Source organism: Lineus longissimus, chromosome 2, assembly GCF_910592395.1.
Source record: "Lineus longissimus chromosome 2, tnLinLong1.2, whole genome shotgun sequence".
Lineage (NCBI taxonomy): Eukaryota > Metazoa > Nemertea > Pilidiophora > Heteronemertea > Lineidae > Lineus > Lineus longissimus.
In genome coordinates, this window is record NC_088309.1 from 21,872,902 (window position 1) to 21,886,657 (window position 13,756).

The 13,756-nt window shown below is 42.5% G+C and overlaps 1 protein-coding gene across 2 annotated transcripts; it reads left to right on the forward strand.

Moving 5' to 3' along the window:
• Nucleotides 1-566: 566 nt before the first annotated feature.
• LOC135482872 (uncharacterized) lies at nucleotides 567-8,878 on the forward strand. 2 transcript variants are annotated; one of them, XR_010446278.1, is made up of 11 exons: nucleotides 567-732; nucleotides 906-1,125; nucleotides 1,551-1,654; nucleotides 3,185-3,330; nucleotides 3,653-3,843; nucleotides 4,384-4,534; nucleotides 4,807-4,949; nucleotides 5,199-5,330; nucleotides 5,449-5,686; nucleotides 5,988-6,192; nucleotides 7,219-8,878. XR_010446278.1 is itself a non-coding variant. In XM_064763342.1 (10 exons), the coding sequence occupies exons 2-10, from the start codon at nucleotides 909-911 to the stop codon at nucleotides 6,124-6,126; spliced, it is 1,461 nt and encodes a 486-aa protein (XP_064619412.1). In that variant the 5' UTR covers nucleotides 567-732; nucleotides 906-908; the 3' UTR covers nucleotides 6,127-8,878. The 2 variants fall into 2 exon arrangements, 1 of the variants encoding a protein (XP_064619412.1); XM_064763342.1 differs by having other exon boundaries at nucleotides 5,988-8,878.
• Nucleotides 8,879-13,756: the final 4,878 nt, after the last annotated feature.

Consider the following 13,756-nt stretch of genomic DNA (forward strand, 5'->3'; position numbering starts at 1 on the left):
CTGAAAACATTGCGGGGTCAAGATGTCTCTGACCCTGGCCTCAGCCATCTCTCGCAGGGTAAATTTCAGTTAATTCTTCTACACTCCTGACGCATTGGACGGCCTCGTCATGTCATCGATCCAATTAGGATGACATGACGCGATGGACTACCCCGGGGCCGATCCGGCTGAGTTACAGTACACTCCAGACTAGACTCAGTGCACCGGCCTAATTGTTCCTCTGTCCAAGGAGTCTATACTGATTGAGAATATGTGGGGATCTGTCAAACCTTAGAGTAACCAGGTCAAACGCTCTCAATCTATCCATGTTATCGAGCCGATTTCTCTTGCACTGATTTTGAGACACCCAGTCAAACGTTTTCGAACATTCTCCAAGCGTCAATGGCGGTCATCATTGCCAAGTTGCCAAGTCTCACTCAACCGACTGTGACAATTTCAGCGGGTGCATGTAAATTGGACATTTGGCCCGGCGCCCGGGGGATTGATTTTCGAATTGTCTTATTTCCCGATCTGCTGAATGATGATTGGCTGAAAACTAGAATGACGTGAGAGAAAAAGTATGGAATCCCTGGTCGTGGAAAATCCCCTGGGAATGGAATGCTCCACTCCCTTTCTTCGTATTTATTCGTAAATCACTGTTTCTCTCCAAATTCAATCACAGATGACGTTGTAATTCAGGGCAGGATAATAATCCCCATCTAGTAAAGAGAAATAACTACCACTGTGCGACTGGTAGGTAGACTTACGGCGAGCTGCTTTCTGTTAACTTTTTTTCGTAATTTCACCACTCCACTGTACTGTTCAATGCATGTCTAGACACCAGTCATGCCAGTACAGTAGTAGGAGGAAGCCACTGCTAGCCCCTCTATCATGTGTTGATTTTATGATTCCGTTGCTTTTTTCAGATCATGGGTAACACTGGAAGCTCAGATGTTTCCAAGGAACGTAAGCATCGCCATCATAAGGGAACCCCATCTCGACAGCAACAACGTCCCAGTCAGGCCAGTGCCAATGTAACCAGCCAGGCAAGGCCTGCCTCAGAGGCAAAGCCTATGGAAGAACCAGTAAAAGATGTCATGATAAGCTACAGTAGAACGAATTCAGATATTATGACCAAATTGAAAGGTAACTTATTTTCTTCAGATAAAATGTATATACAATTTTTCTCACTCTTGCTCTTTTGGCAAGATTGTTTCCAATAAAGGTTGAACTAGTGACAGTTTCTTGTGCTTGATTCTTCCTCCCTGGTATGACAGAGTCAGAGTCACATTGGCCTGTAAATAATTGGTGCCCAACCTTTTGTATGACTACACCATTGTAACCACTCAATTTACATGGATCTCACTGTCATGATGGCTGCTTCTATCTGCAGTCATAACTAACTGCTAACCGGTACATGTAAAATATTTCTGCAATTTGATTGTTTTCAGCTTATCAATACAAGGTTCACAATTTGTACCGGTATCTTCTTTTCATGATCATAACAAGTTTCTAATTCTGCACTCAAGTCTCTAATAATTTGACTAATTCTGTTGACTTATTTCTTACAGCATCAATTGAGAAAGAAGGCATTAGCGTTTGGAATGATGTGACAGATTTGGATGCTGGTGCTGATTTCTTGAGTAAAATTGGTCAGGCTGTGATTGATTGCAAGGTAAGGCATTTGTAAGGCGCCATCCCTAAACACTGAAGCCAAGAATCATGATGGCTGGATTCTACCCGTTGAAAAACAAAATAGGGATCATCTTTTTCAATGTAATCAGAGTCAGGGGGGAAAATGTTTATATTTTGTTGATGCCTTATCTCTAACTAAAAAATGAAGTGAGGGTTACATATTTTCTCCGGATAATGTTGTCTGCAGCCAATCCAAAAACTAAACTCCTTGCTCTATGAAATGGTTTTAAAAAATAATTTGGGACAACCTTTGCTTCAGTTTACATCATTGCGGCTGCATGTTCAGTGTTGGACAGACACTACTTACCTAAAGGAAAATATGACATCCTATTCAATAAAAGCAAGGCATTAGTGCTCATAATATTTTTTGTTATGTGGGAACAATTTGTCATTATGGGAATTTACACAAGACCACTTGTCAATTCATTCAGTGAGCCACATGTTGTGTGCTAAATCGATGTTACCATGGTTTGAAACTCCTGTGCAAACTTGAAATTCCAAATATCAGTCATGTCAGTATGAAATAATGCAGAAAGATTTTAGCCAACTATTATAGTTATCCAGACCAGTTTTAAAGTGGCGTGTAGGCTGTGACTTGATTAATAAATGTTAATTTTGTTGGGGTTTTGTACATACTCAAAACTTCACTCATGCCACCAATCAATGGTGCCACCCAGCGTAGAGAGCTACTGTGCATCCCTGTGTGTGAGATATCCAAGCGAGAGTTCAGGTGGAATTGACATTTTCGAAGTAGTTTGTTTGGGTGCTGACCAGTGATGCGGTTCACTTGGAACAAACTGTCACAGAGGCTTATGGCACTTTCCGGAGTCGGCTTAGGCCTTCTGACCTGTTCTGCGTGTTGGCATTTGATATGTTTGGGCTCTGATGCATCGAAAGGCCTATGGATCCAAAATTGTTATTGTCATCCTTGATTTTGTGGAATGGGAAATTTGCATGAGACTCTTGATATCAGTATTGAATGTTAAAAATTTGTGAAGGTTCTGTTTGTAGACAGCTGTCTTATTAATCAATGTCTGAATGCTTTGGACATCAAGTTTGACCCATTTAAATTGTGGGCTTTCATTGTCTGATTTAATAGTAATGTGTATGGCTTTTACTGACTGGCCCCTGTGCAATATTTTGGCTTGGTCTATTACACAACACTCAAAACCAATTTTTGACTTACTCAATATTCCTGAGGAGAATTACACAATTTAATTTGTCAGTATCATATTTTTGTATAGGCAATGATTTTCCTGGTTTGTTCAGATGTCACAACAACATGAACAATATGTATCATACATGGCGGGGCAGGTGGCATCATCATTTCTTTATCACCCACACCCAACACTCATCATCAATGCTAAACTATTTGATGGTGATAATTGATCAAGGATTTTTGTTATCATATTTTTTTAATTTGATAGCATAAAAAATGATCACCGAACAAGTTGACCTCTATTTTGTTTTCTTTTAGTGTTCTTTTCAACCCGTGTTATTTAATTTCCAGGTATTCTTATTCCTTGTGAGTGAGAAGGCAATTGCATCCAAGTATTGTCAAGATGAGCTGGCCTTGTCCTACATCTCGAATAAAGCCATCCTGCCCGTCGGTTTGTCCGATGCTGCTGACCTGTTTGCTAATATGGACACTGGAATGTAAGTATTCGTAAGATGATTGGCCTAGCTACCCTGCCCATCAGGTTGTCTCATCTTGCTGATCTGTTGGGAAATATGGACACTGAAATGTGAAATGTTTTTGTGTAAAAAGAGTGCATAATTTGTCTTATTCTTTTCACATGCATACACTCAGTCTGTACCACTGGCATCTTGAGGAGAACAGTAATTACAATCTACTCAGAGAAAAACCCAAAGATTATAAGAATATAATCAATAAAAGTTATAACTGGAAAGTGTGGATCATGGGAATTCAAAAATATTTTGATGCAGGGTTGAAAAAGATATTTCTGACTTTCAACAGGCGTCTCCAGCTTGCAAGATTCGAATGGTACGATTTCTCCGATGTCAGTAAATTTTACGACCAAGTGGTGCCTGTCATCAAGAGAATCAAGGAAGTAGTTGGCAACAAGGATGAAAATGTGGTCAATACTTGGTTTGGTGGTCATTCAGAAGATGACGACAACAAGGATGAATCAGCTGGAAGATCTAGAGGTAGGAGTTTCAGTCCGCCTTTCGACCTCAGGCTTTTGAGCTGGCTTTTTTACTCCAAACCCCCAGGCAATCGAGTTAGAAGAGAGAAGTGACCTAGCTTCTAAGCACAGTTTCGGGTCTGTCATGTTTCTTGCCAGTCTTCGGGGTATTCATCGTATCAAACTCAGTTGCTTAAGGTTTAAGGGAGGCAGTTCAGCTTGTGTTACAGAATCTTGAACACTTATTTTTGAAGAATGAGCAGCTTGTAACCATGTCCACGTGCTCTTGATGCAGTGGTGAAATCTTAGAGGGCAGTTGAGAAACCATCTCAATGTAATCATCTATCGACGAGTAAACTATGTATCGGCCAATCAGGTTTGCATTTAGATTCGGCTCAAAACCTCTTGCATCAAACTCCCTGCTTGAGGACAATACATTATTACCAAGATCCAAGTCCTGGGGCATGTCGATACCGCCCTTAGATGCAGTGAAATACTGACATGGTACGAGGTCTAGTAGGATTGCAGTACAATAAATGTATTGTTAATTTACTACTTCTAGGGTTAAACAGACAACAGAGTCGACATAATGTCTTGAATCGTAACTTGTCTGATGGTGGCGAAGAAGATGAAATTAATGTGATGGATGAAGCACACATGAACACATTTTGGGAGCGGCACTTTCAGGAAAATAAGGAGATACCTTGGTTCGAGTAAGTTTCTGCGTACATGTAGTGTCGCACTAAAACCAGGTTGGTAGGACACTGAAACTGTTTGCAGTAATGTAATAAAACAGTGTACTCAGGGATCTGTTTTTGCTTTCAACTTGCCAATGACCAGCCTCTACCAGGTCAGTTACCTCAGTCGGCATCCAACATTATGAGTACAGTCAGTGAACACTCACAGGTGCTAACACAGTGAAAGAAGATTTGCCAGGCCTAGGCCCTGCTCTGGATTTTCTCTAAACTGTGTCTTTTTTGTTCAGCTTTGTCACTAAATTCACAAAGGAATACGAGAAGCAGATCAACCAGATTTTCAAGGAGAATAAGGATAAAGTGTGGCTCATCTCCATCCTGCATCGAGAGTTAGAAGTTGCTGCCAATACGTTGTTGAAACGGAAATATGATAGTAAGTAGTCTGTTAGCGTGATTTATTTAAGGGCATCTTGTATTCCCCTTGGGTGAGTGCCCCAGGTCTGTATGGGCAATGATGAGAAAAAGCAGAATTGGCCAAAATCTCCAGTTTATTACCTCAAAACATGTGATTGAACACACTTTTGAACACACCTGAGCTTAAGACATGGATGTGCGTTGGACTTTACCATAAACTGCTCTGCGGATGTGAGGCATATATTGATTGTTTGATAATTCTTTTTAGGGTTCTGTATGACGGCTAACGGCAGACAGCCTTTCTGGGTGCGTGTCCAAGACCAAGCGGTAGAGAGTTACACAATCAGAGAAGTGTTCAACATGGAATCGTCTGTGCGTGTAGAAGCCATTGAGAACTTGGGTGAGTGAGACAACTATGCAGCTTCGAAATTCCGTCTTTTAGGTACACACTACGGCGCATGTGCATAGTTTTGTTGAAGAAAGTGTGCTGATAACTTGAGTTAATACTGTCCTTTCAGGCAAGTTCAAGAGCCCACCTGTGATTGAAGCCTTGATCGATCTTCTCAGCGACTCTGATAACAATGTCAAAGCTGTCGCTGCCATCTCTTTGGCCAGGACTGAAACGAACACACCAAGATCAAGAGAGAAACTCCTTGACTGCCTTGATGATAAGGATAGATTGGTTAGGGAGAGTGGCTGCCTTGCCTTAGGACATCTCAAGGTCCAAGAAGCAGTGCCGAAACTTGTCCAACTTTGGTAAGTCATTTTGTGTCTGAACGAAATGAAGCTGCCAGAGCTTTTTACAGTCATCAGTAATTCAGCTCCATGCCTGATGTCTTAGGTTTTTGTCTGCATTTTTGGTCTCCAAATGGCAAAGGGGTCTTGATAAGATTACCAAGGACCTGCAGCTACTTATCAATACCTTAAATGTAATACAAAACACACCTCATTGTGCCACATTACATGCACATTGCATCACATCACACGAGATTACATCACAGTGCCTCCTATCCCATAGCGTGTCCCATCAAGTTTATCCATCTGTTCTTTCTTTCAGGCGTAATGATTTCATCTCCACTGTACGAGAGGCAGCTTCGTTGGCCCTGGAGCAGGTTGGAGGAGAGGAAGCGAATAAAGCCATCCACATGACCAAAGTCCTCAGTGAAGAGATTAAACAGTTAACAGCAACACATTAAACTGGGATGCTAACTCTGAATACTAGGTGCACAAGGAAACCACCATGCCTGTTCTACGAAGGCAAATACAGTGGAACCCCGGTAACACGACCTCCCAAGGGACTAAGCCGAAGTGGTCGTGTTACCGGGGTGGTCGCGTTAGTGAATTTAAGAATCATAAGTAGGTTTTCCCGCCAAAACATCGTCCTAGCAGATATGCTGTGTGTACATTGACATGCATTAATGACTACGCCACCGGGTGATTCGATAATTTGTGTGTATATCACGAATAAAAAATCATTTTCTTGAGTGTTTTGCGTTTAATTTACAACTTATGTAAATGAGTAAATAAACTGACGAGAGCTAATTAGACCAAACTTTACATTAAAACTTGAGCATGCTAATTAGAGCAAGCATGTCATTCACACCATCGGCAGCTGCCCTTCTTGATGTCAAGCTAATATTCCCGCTAACATTGAGAGAGGTGATGTGAGAAGATGTTGAGAATTATTCCTGATGTCTTCCTGCTTTAACTTCAGCCAATTTGAACTGGTACTGATTAAATCATCTTTTTAAAAACGTATTTTATCAATATTACGACGTAGTAAGCATTCTTTACTTTGAGTATCGGTATGCCTACTCTTACTAATCAACATAATTTATTTGTCCTAAAAACTACGTGTGCATGCCTCTTGACATCATTTAATACTAAATGATGAAAAACAAACCGTGAGTCGAAAAGAAAGTTTATTCTTCATTTTATTTGCGCTTACATTTGATCAAACTCACTTACACATCATTTATTTTCATATGGATTCCCATGGTCATTGTGTTCGAGGTGCTAACTATCAACACGGATTTGCGAGAAGGTGCCAATTGATACGATGCGGTCATGGTTGATTACGGCAATTAGGCCTCATGGTCGCGTTAGCGGGGTTAATTTGCAGTTTGGGACCGACCAAGCTGGTGGTCGCGGTCTGGGTACCGGGGTGGTCGTGTTAGCGAGGGCCAGTTAATGAGAATTAGAGAGAAAACCATTCGGGACCGGAGAATTTTGGTCGTGTTCGCGGGGTGGTCGCGTTACTGAGGTGGTCGCCGACCGGGGTTCCACTGTAATTGCTTTCACCCCTTTGTATCCAATTATTATGGATTAAAAGCAGCTGAGGCCTCCTAATCCAGTCTTCAAAAGTGTTCAATTTTAAGTTTTATCTGCTATGCTGCCTTCACCAATTACTTGGTAGTATATTTGCATGTTTTTGATTAGTTGACTACCGGGCATGCTGGTATAAAGAAAGGTGGAGTCGCATGTCTTGAAATCGGATTATCACAGACCAGCAGATGACCAGACACTATTTGAAGAGTAGACAAGGTGTTCGCCATGTTTGGTGTAGAATACTTTTTTGATCATGTGAACTACCTTGGTGAGCTGCTGTATGTGTAAATTGTCGACCTGGTTTTCACCCAAAACAATCCTTCATGCACACTCAAACATTATCTAACCATTTGAAGATGAGGCGAGATTGCCCCAATTGATCTGAGTTAAATGCAACACAGGAACATTGTGAAGTTGACATGCAGACAAATGGTTTTCGGAAAATGCTTGAGAATGATTTGAGTAGTTGTGGGGGAAAATAGGGTCCACGACTTGCACCAGTTCTTGTCAAAGTAGAAGGTTCAATTATAAATTATAAGGCCCGCCTATTTGCAGCTGCCTTCATGAAGGAAAGAGCTCTAGAATACCCACCTTCTGAGTGATTGGAGCGCTTTATAAATAATTTTAGATGGGATTACCTGAAAAACAGACACAGGTGCCAATGAACACAGCAAAAGGTGGTTAGATGTTGTCAAATTCATCACAAGCCGGTGTTGTATTTGCGGCACCTTGTTTTTTGGTCGGATACTTTGTTAATGAGAGCAGATAGATAGTTGATGGTTAGGCCAAAGACGTGCTTTCATGTAGCATATTCTGTTGGTAGTATTTTGCACTTGCTATTTATATAATGTCCTCAAATCATGTAGGCTTCACAGAAAAATATCTATATTTTTTATCTATATTTTTTCCTGAGAATAGAGGCGTGTTTATATTGTGCATTTTAGACACATAGAAAGTCGGCCAAAACAGTCCTCTTAAAGCAACAAAGCTGATGTATTGTGATTTTTTTGGAAAAGTCACTTTTCACAGAAATACTTCAAAAATAAGTTTTTTTCTACACCCTGTACGTGGACATGAAAATCTGCTTGCTCTGTTATTCTATGCATCCCATAGCTTGTCTGAGGAAGAGTGCCAAGTATTATATCATCATTTCTAACATTTTAAGTCTGGGATGATATCAATATGCAAAAGATAAAGGGTCCTGTTGCTGATTTGGTGTTAGTATAGTGACGTTGGCATTTTAAAAAGTCCTGACTATTGTAAACGAAATTTACTGAAGGTGATAATGTTCAATCAGCTAATGGGAATTAGTCTCTAACACCAATAAGGCAACTGGGCAAAGATCAGCATTTTGTGATGTTAAAACTTTATAAACAATATAGTGAACACAATACTTCTTGTATATAGTGTAGGTTAGAAGTGGTAACGTATAATGGTATCGACAGGGATTTATACGCAATGAGAAGACAATATATAAAAGATGTGTATATTTTTCCACAAATATTTATTGTGATATACAATTTTTGTCTAAATGCCAGACTTGTATACAACTGGTCATTCATGCAAGGACACAAAGTTGGTGTTAACATCTTATCGAATTCTAATACAAGCTAAAACATATACTGGGGTGGTGTTATTTTGTTTAACCCCTTCATTGTACTTGTACATATGTGGAAGCAAACTTTTGCCTGGGTGGTTTCAATATTTATGATCGTTCATACACCTAGGTTCCCCCAGTGTTGTCACCGGTTTAAAACGTTTCTTTTGTCACCTGCTCCACTGAAGTGAACAGGCAGTGCTGCCAGCGTCTTCATTCGTCCAGTGGCTACGTGGCCAGAAAAGACCCGGACTTTGGTTCCAGCAAGTTCAGGCTGTCCTGCCAGACTATGATTTTGATTTCAGTGATGATAATGAGGGCATTGGTGTTGATGATGTTGATACCGTCAACGGTATCACCTTATGTAAGGTCATAAGACCCGCCTCAAGTTCTGGCCTCAAATTAGCTTTTGCGACGGTAGTGCTGTCTCGCGGCAGAATTAGAACTGAAATCTTTGCTGAGATGATGGGAGCTTCACTCCCCCCCCCCTCCCCCGGACAATATCACAACCTGGTTATAAATAGCTGGAGCAAGGGCTGTCACAGATTGTGAAATTGTCCCTATCAACCTGTTTGCACCATACCTGGTACAATTCAGGTCAGGAATACATGTAGGGACACCACCTACCCCTTTTATCCACATGCAGGCCAGATCAGTGTTTTGTATGGCTTCTCATTTAGTATGTACATTAGGGGTTTGAGATCTAGGACAATCCAGGAAGACGATGTCTGAAACAAATGCAAAGTAGCTTGAGCATCACCTCCCGTTGTGACATTGTCCATGTGCCTCTGATAACACATCTGCAAACGTATCTGCATATGTCTCAGTTACAGGTTGTGACATTCTCAGAGCATGGCCTACCAGATAAATCGGGTGTCCATGCCCATCCAACCATGTTACACTATGTGTTACACCATAAAGACTAAAGCAAACAAAATGGCACCTGCATATGTACAATTTTTAATCGGATTATTAACAATTAACAACAATGCACAACTTTTTGGATTCTTCTTCTTCTCGTTCACTCTAGACAGTCAAGTCCGATCTTCTGATGTATTCTATGGTGTTTCACAGCTGTTGGAGGTTTCCATAGAGCTGGTCTTGTAGGCTCAGGTACCTTCTGGCCAGATGTCTTTTCTCAGAGCTGCCAATCTCGCACATCTTGTCAGGATGTGTGCCACGGTCATCGGTTCTGTGGCACATGAGCACAAGTCGTTGTCTTCGATGATTGCGTAACCTGCTGTGGCCGGTTCGCAGTCGGAATATGATGACCTGGCCTCTTCTGGTGAGTTTGTTGCAATTGTCATTAGCATCATATCCCTCGTGCTCTTCCTTCCACTTGGTCCAGTAGGCAGCTTTGATATTGGTTTTTGCCTCCTTATATGTTAGGGACAGGTCACTCTGGTGTAGTTGGCTTCCTTCCTTGGCCAGATGGTCGGCCTTCTCGTTCCCCTTGATGTTGCAGTGGGCTGGTATCCACTGGAGAACTTTTTGGATTAAATACAAGATATTAACAGGCTATAGGCCTGCTAGTGGTAAAATTGAATCGTGGTAACTATCCTATAATGATCTCGATGCAAAGACCAACTTCAGCAAGCATCATAACTTTTTCCAACTGTTCTCTCTGCCCATAGCAAGAGTCAATGAATGTGATGTGCAGCCAGTGTAACATATGAATATGTATTAGGTTCACTGGTAACAGCCAATAGGAACATCCTGTGCCATCTCATGCCAGGCTCTGTTATGTAATGCTACCAGGTGAACCAAGGGGTACTTTCTGTAGAGAGAGATTAGCCTTGGCGCGGGTCGAGTCTAGACCGAGCAAAGGAAGCAAGCGAAAATAAAGAATGTAAAGGATATATATCGCGTTGTCATTAAGTTGGAGCCTGGTGGGCGAAAGCCCATACATTACATGGTTCTTCCTACACTAATTTACAAACGACATGAAATAGTTGACAGTTTGAGGGAAAGGCTCAATAACTATCAGGTATTTTCCCTCTGGACTGGTGACAATCAGACTGGCCTGAGGCTCTCATGACTGACCACTCCTCAGTGAAAAAAATCCAACTAAAATTGGATCATTGTATACAGTTTTACTGTATTACCCCGATGAGAAGCACTTTAAAATTATGTCCCCCCACTCTCAACTAAGATATAGTTGGTTGTGACAATGTCTTTTATGACGGGCCTGGAGCCCTGTCTTTACTGGCGCTCATTCTTGATTCTATCCTTTCCGAGCATTTGATCCTTAGAGGCACTGTATTTAGATGAACAAGAATATACTTGAGACTGGACTAAACCATACAGGGCAAAGAATGTGACAGTGGACGGAAAGACAGCATAAAGACTGCTCGTGATGGACAACACCCGTGCCTGGGACCCGTGCAGACTCAAGGACAGGACGATCATGCAGATGGTACACCTACTTGAGACAGAGCACAACCATCAAACAGCAAAACCTGGGTGTAAGTTGGTTCGATCGATAGGCACAACCTTACGGGCATAGTATTGGGTTCACATCAGAGACGAGACTGGGCACCATACAAACATCATGGCATACGAGATCAAAGCTGACACAGGACATGTATATGGTTCTTGGGACTTGGCACGTTCATACACAATCAGGAGATCTGGGTCCACAGGAAAGACCGGGTCCTGCATCCAGATGGTAAACAGACTAGGGGCAGGGTACATTACCACGCAGACTCAGCCACATGGATCACAACAGAAGGGTTGGGCATCTGCAGGGCAGTGAGGAGACATATGGCAGGCCACAACCATTTAATCATATCATCGGGAACCACAACTAAGACAGGGTCGGGTATTTAGATATGGTGGCTGACTTGTGGCAGAGCACAACCACACATACATAGCGCCGGTGATAACAACATAAGGGATGGACATCTAGATAGTGAGATGGCGTATGCGGTAACTAGTAGCAATGCACAACCATGCACACATCGTTGCGTGAGGGAACACAGCAAAGACATACGCATATCATGTAAATGGTTCACAATGCAGGGCACAACTATACAGGCATCATGGCGTTTTGGTGGAATGCGAAGAGAGGACACATGTCGATGGTAAGTTTGTTAAAGACAGGGCACAATCATCATACTCATCATTCATAGCATTATAGATCAAAGCAGCGATAGCTCTAGAGACAGGGCAGACAGCCAGCATCAGTGGGCTTCAGGTGGCAAATGAGAGGAGCGAGGGGAGGTTAAAGCCATCAGTGTCCCACTGGTAACGGACCATTGGCAATCACCGATAGAGATGTGATTGTGACAGTCCTGAATACCTCCCAGAGGTGGCTATTGATCTCCCATCTCATTCAAAAAGAGTCGCGATTGTAAATGTCCTGAAGACTTCCCAGAACTGGTTATTGGCCTCTCATCGCATTCAGATAGGAAGTGAGTGGGCTAGTCCTGAAGGCCTCCTAGAGTTAGTTATTGATCCCCATTACATTCAGATAGAGACGTGATTGGGACAGTCCAGAAGACCTCACAGAGCTGGTTATTGGTCTCTTCATCACGTTACTGTGACACACCAGAAGACCTCACAGAGCTGGTTATTGGTCTCTTCATCACGTTACTGTGACACACCTGAAGACTCACAGAGCTGGTTATTGGTCTCTTCATCACGTTACTGTGACACACCAGAAGACCTCACAGAGCTGGTTATTGGTCTCTTCATCACGTTACTGTGACACACCTGAAGACTCACAGAGCTGGTTGTTGATCCACCAATCTTCAGATAGAGACTTGTATGTGGCAGTCCTAAAGACCGCCTTATTGATCCTCCATCACATTCAGATGGAAATGTGTGATTGGATCTGGTTATTGATCCTCATCAATCACAATCAGATAGATGATTGTGACACTCCCGACGACCTCCCGGGCTGATTATTACTCTCCACCACATACAGATAGAGACATGATTTGGCAGTCCTTCCCAGACAACTGGTTCAAAAGAGGAGTGAGGGGAAGCGGAAGCTTCAAGTGGCCTTGTTGTGACGGAGGACCAAATCCACTTTTGGCCCCCGATCCAGTGGGGTTGTTATTCTTGCTGTCTTGGGACATAGCATTGAGTTCCCAGAAGGGGCAGGGCATATGTGTGAATGGTAGAAGCACGCTTGTGGCAGGGCACAATCATGGACACACGGGCAACGGACATAATAGCAATAAGGATCATAGCAAATACAAATGTACGTGGTTTGTGGATGGCACAACATCTAGACATAGCATTGCTTTCAACAGAGAGACATGATCGAATTTTGACTTCCTTGTGACAGGGCACAATCATAGGCCTGCGGGACCACAACAATGACATTGCCTGTATATTGTTCTAGAGAGTGGGCACAATCATATAGACATAGCATCAGAGATCACAACGGAGACAGGGGCGGGCATCTTGATGGTGAGTGACCTTGTGTCAGGGCACAATCATATCAGGGAGACAACTGAGGCAGGGACGATCATCTTGATGGTGAGTGACCTTGTGTCAGGGCACAATCATATCAGGAAGACAACAGAGACAGGGACGGTCATCTTGATGGTGAGTGGACTTTTGCTAGGGCACAATCATATCAGGAAGACAACTGAGGCAGGGACGGTCATCTTGATGGTGAGTGGACTTTTGCTAGGGCACAATCATATCAGGAAGACAACTGAGGCAGGGACGGTCATCTTGATGGTGAGTGGACTTTTGCTAGGGCACAATCATATCAGGAAGACAACTGAGGCAGGGACGGTCATCTTGATGGTGAGTGAACTTTTGCTAGGGCACAATCATATCAGGGATCACAACGGAGACAGGGCAGTCATCTTGATGGTGAGTGGACTTTTGCTAGGGCACAATCATATCAGGGAGACAACAGAGACAGGGACGGTCATCTCGAT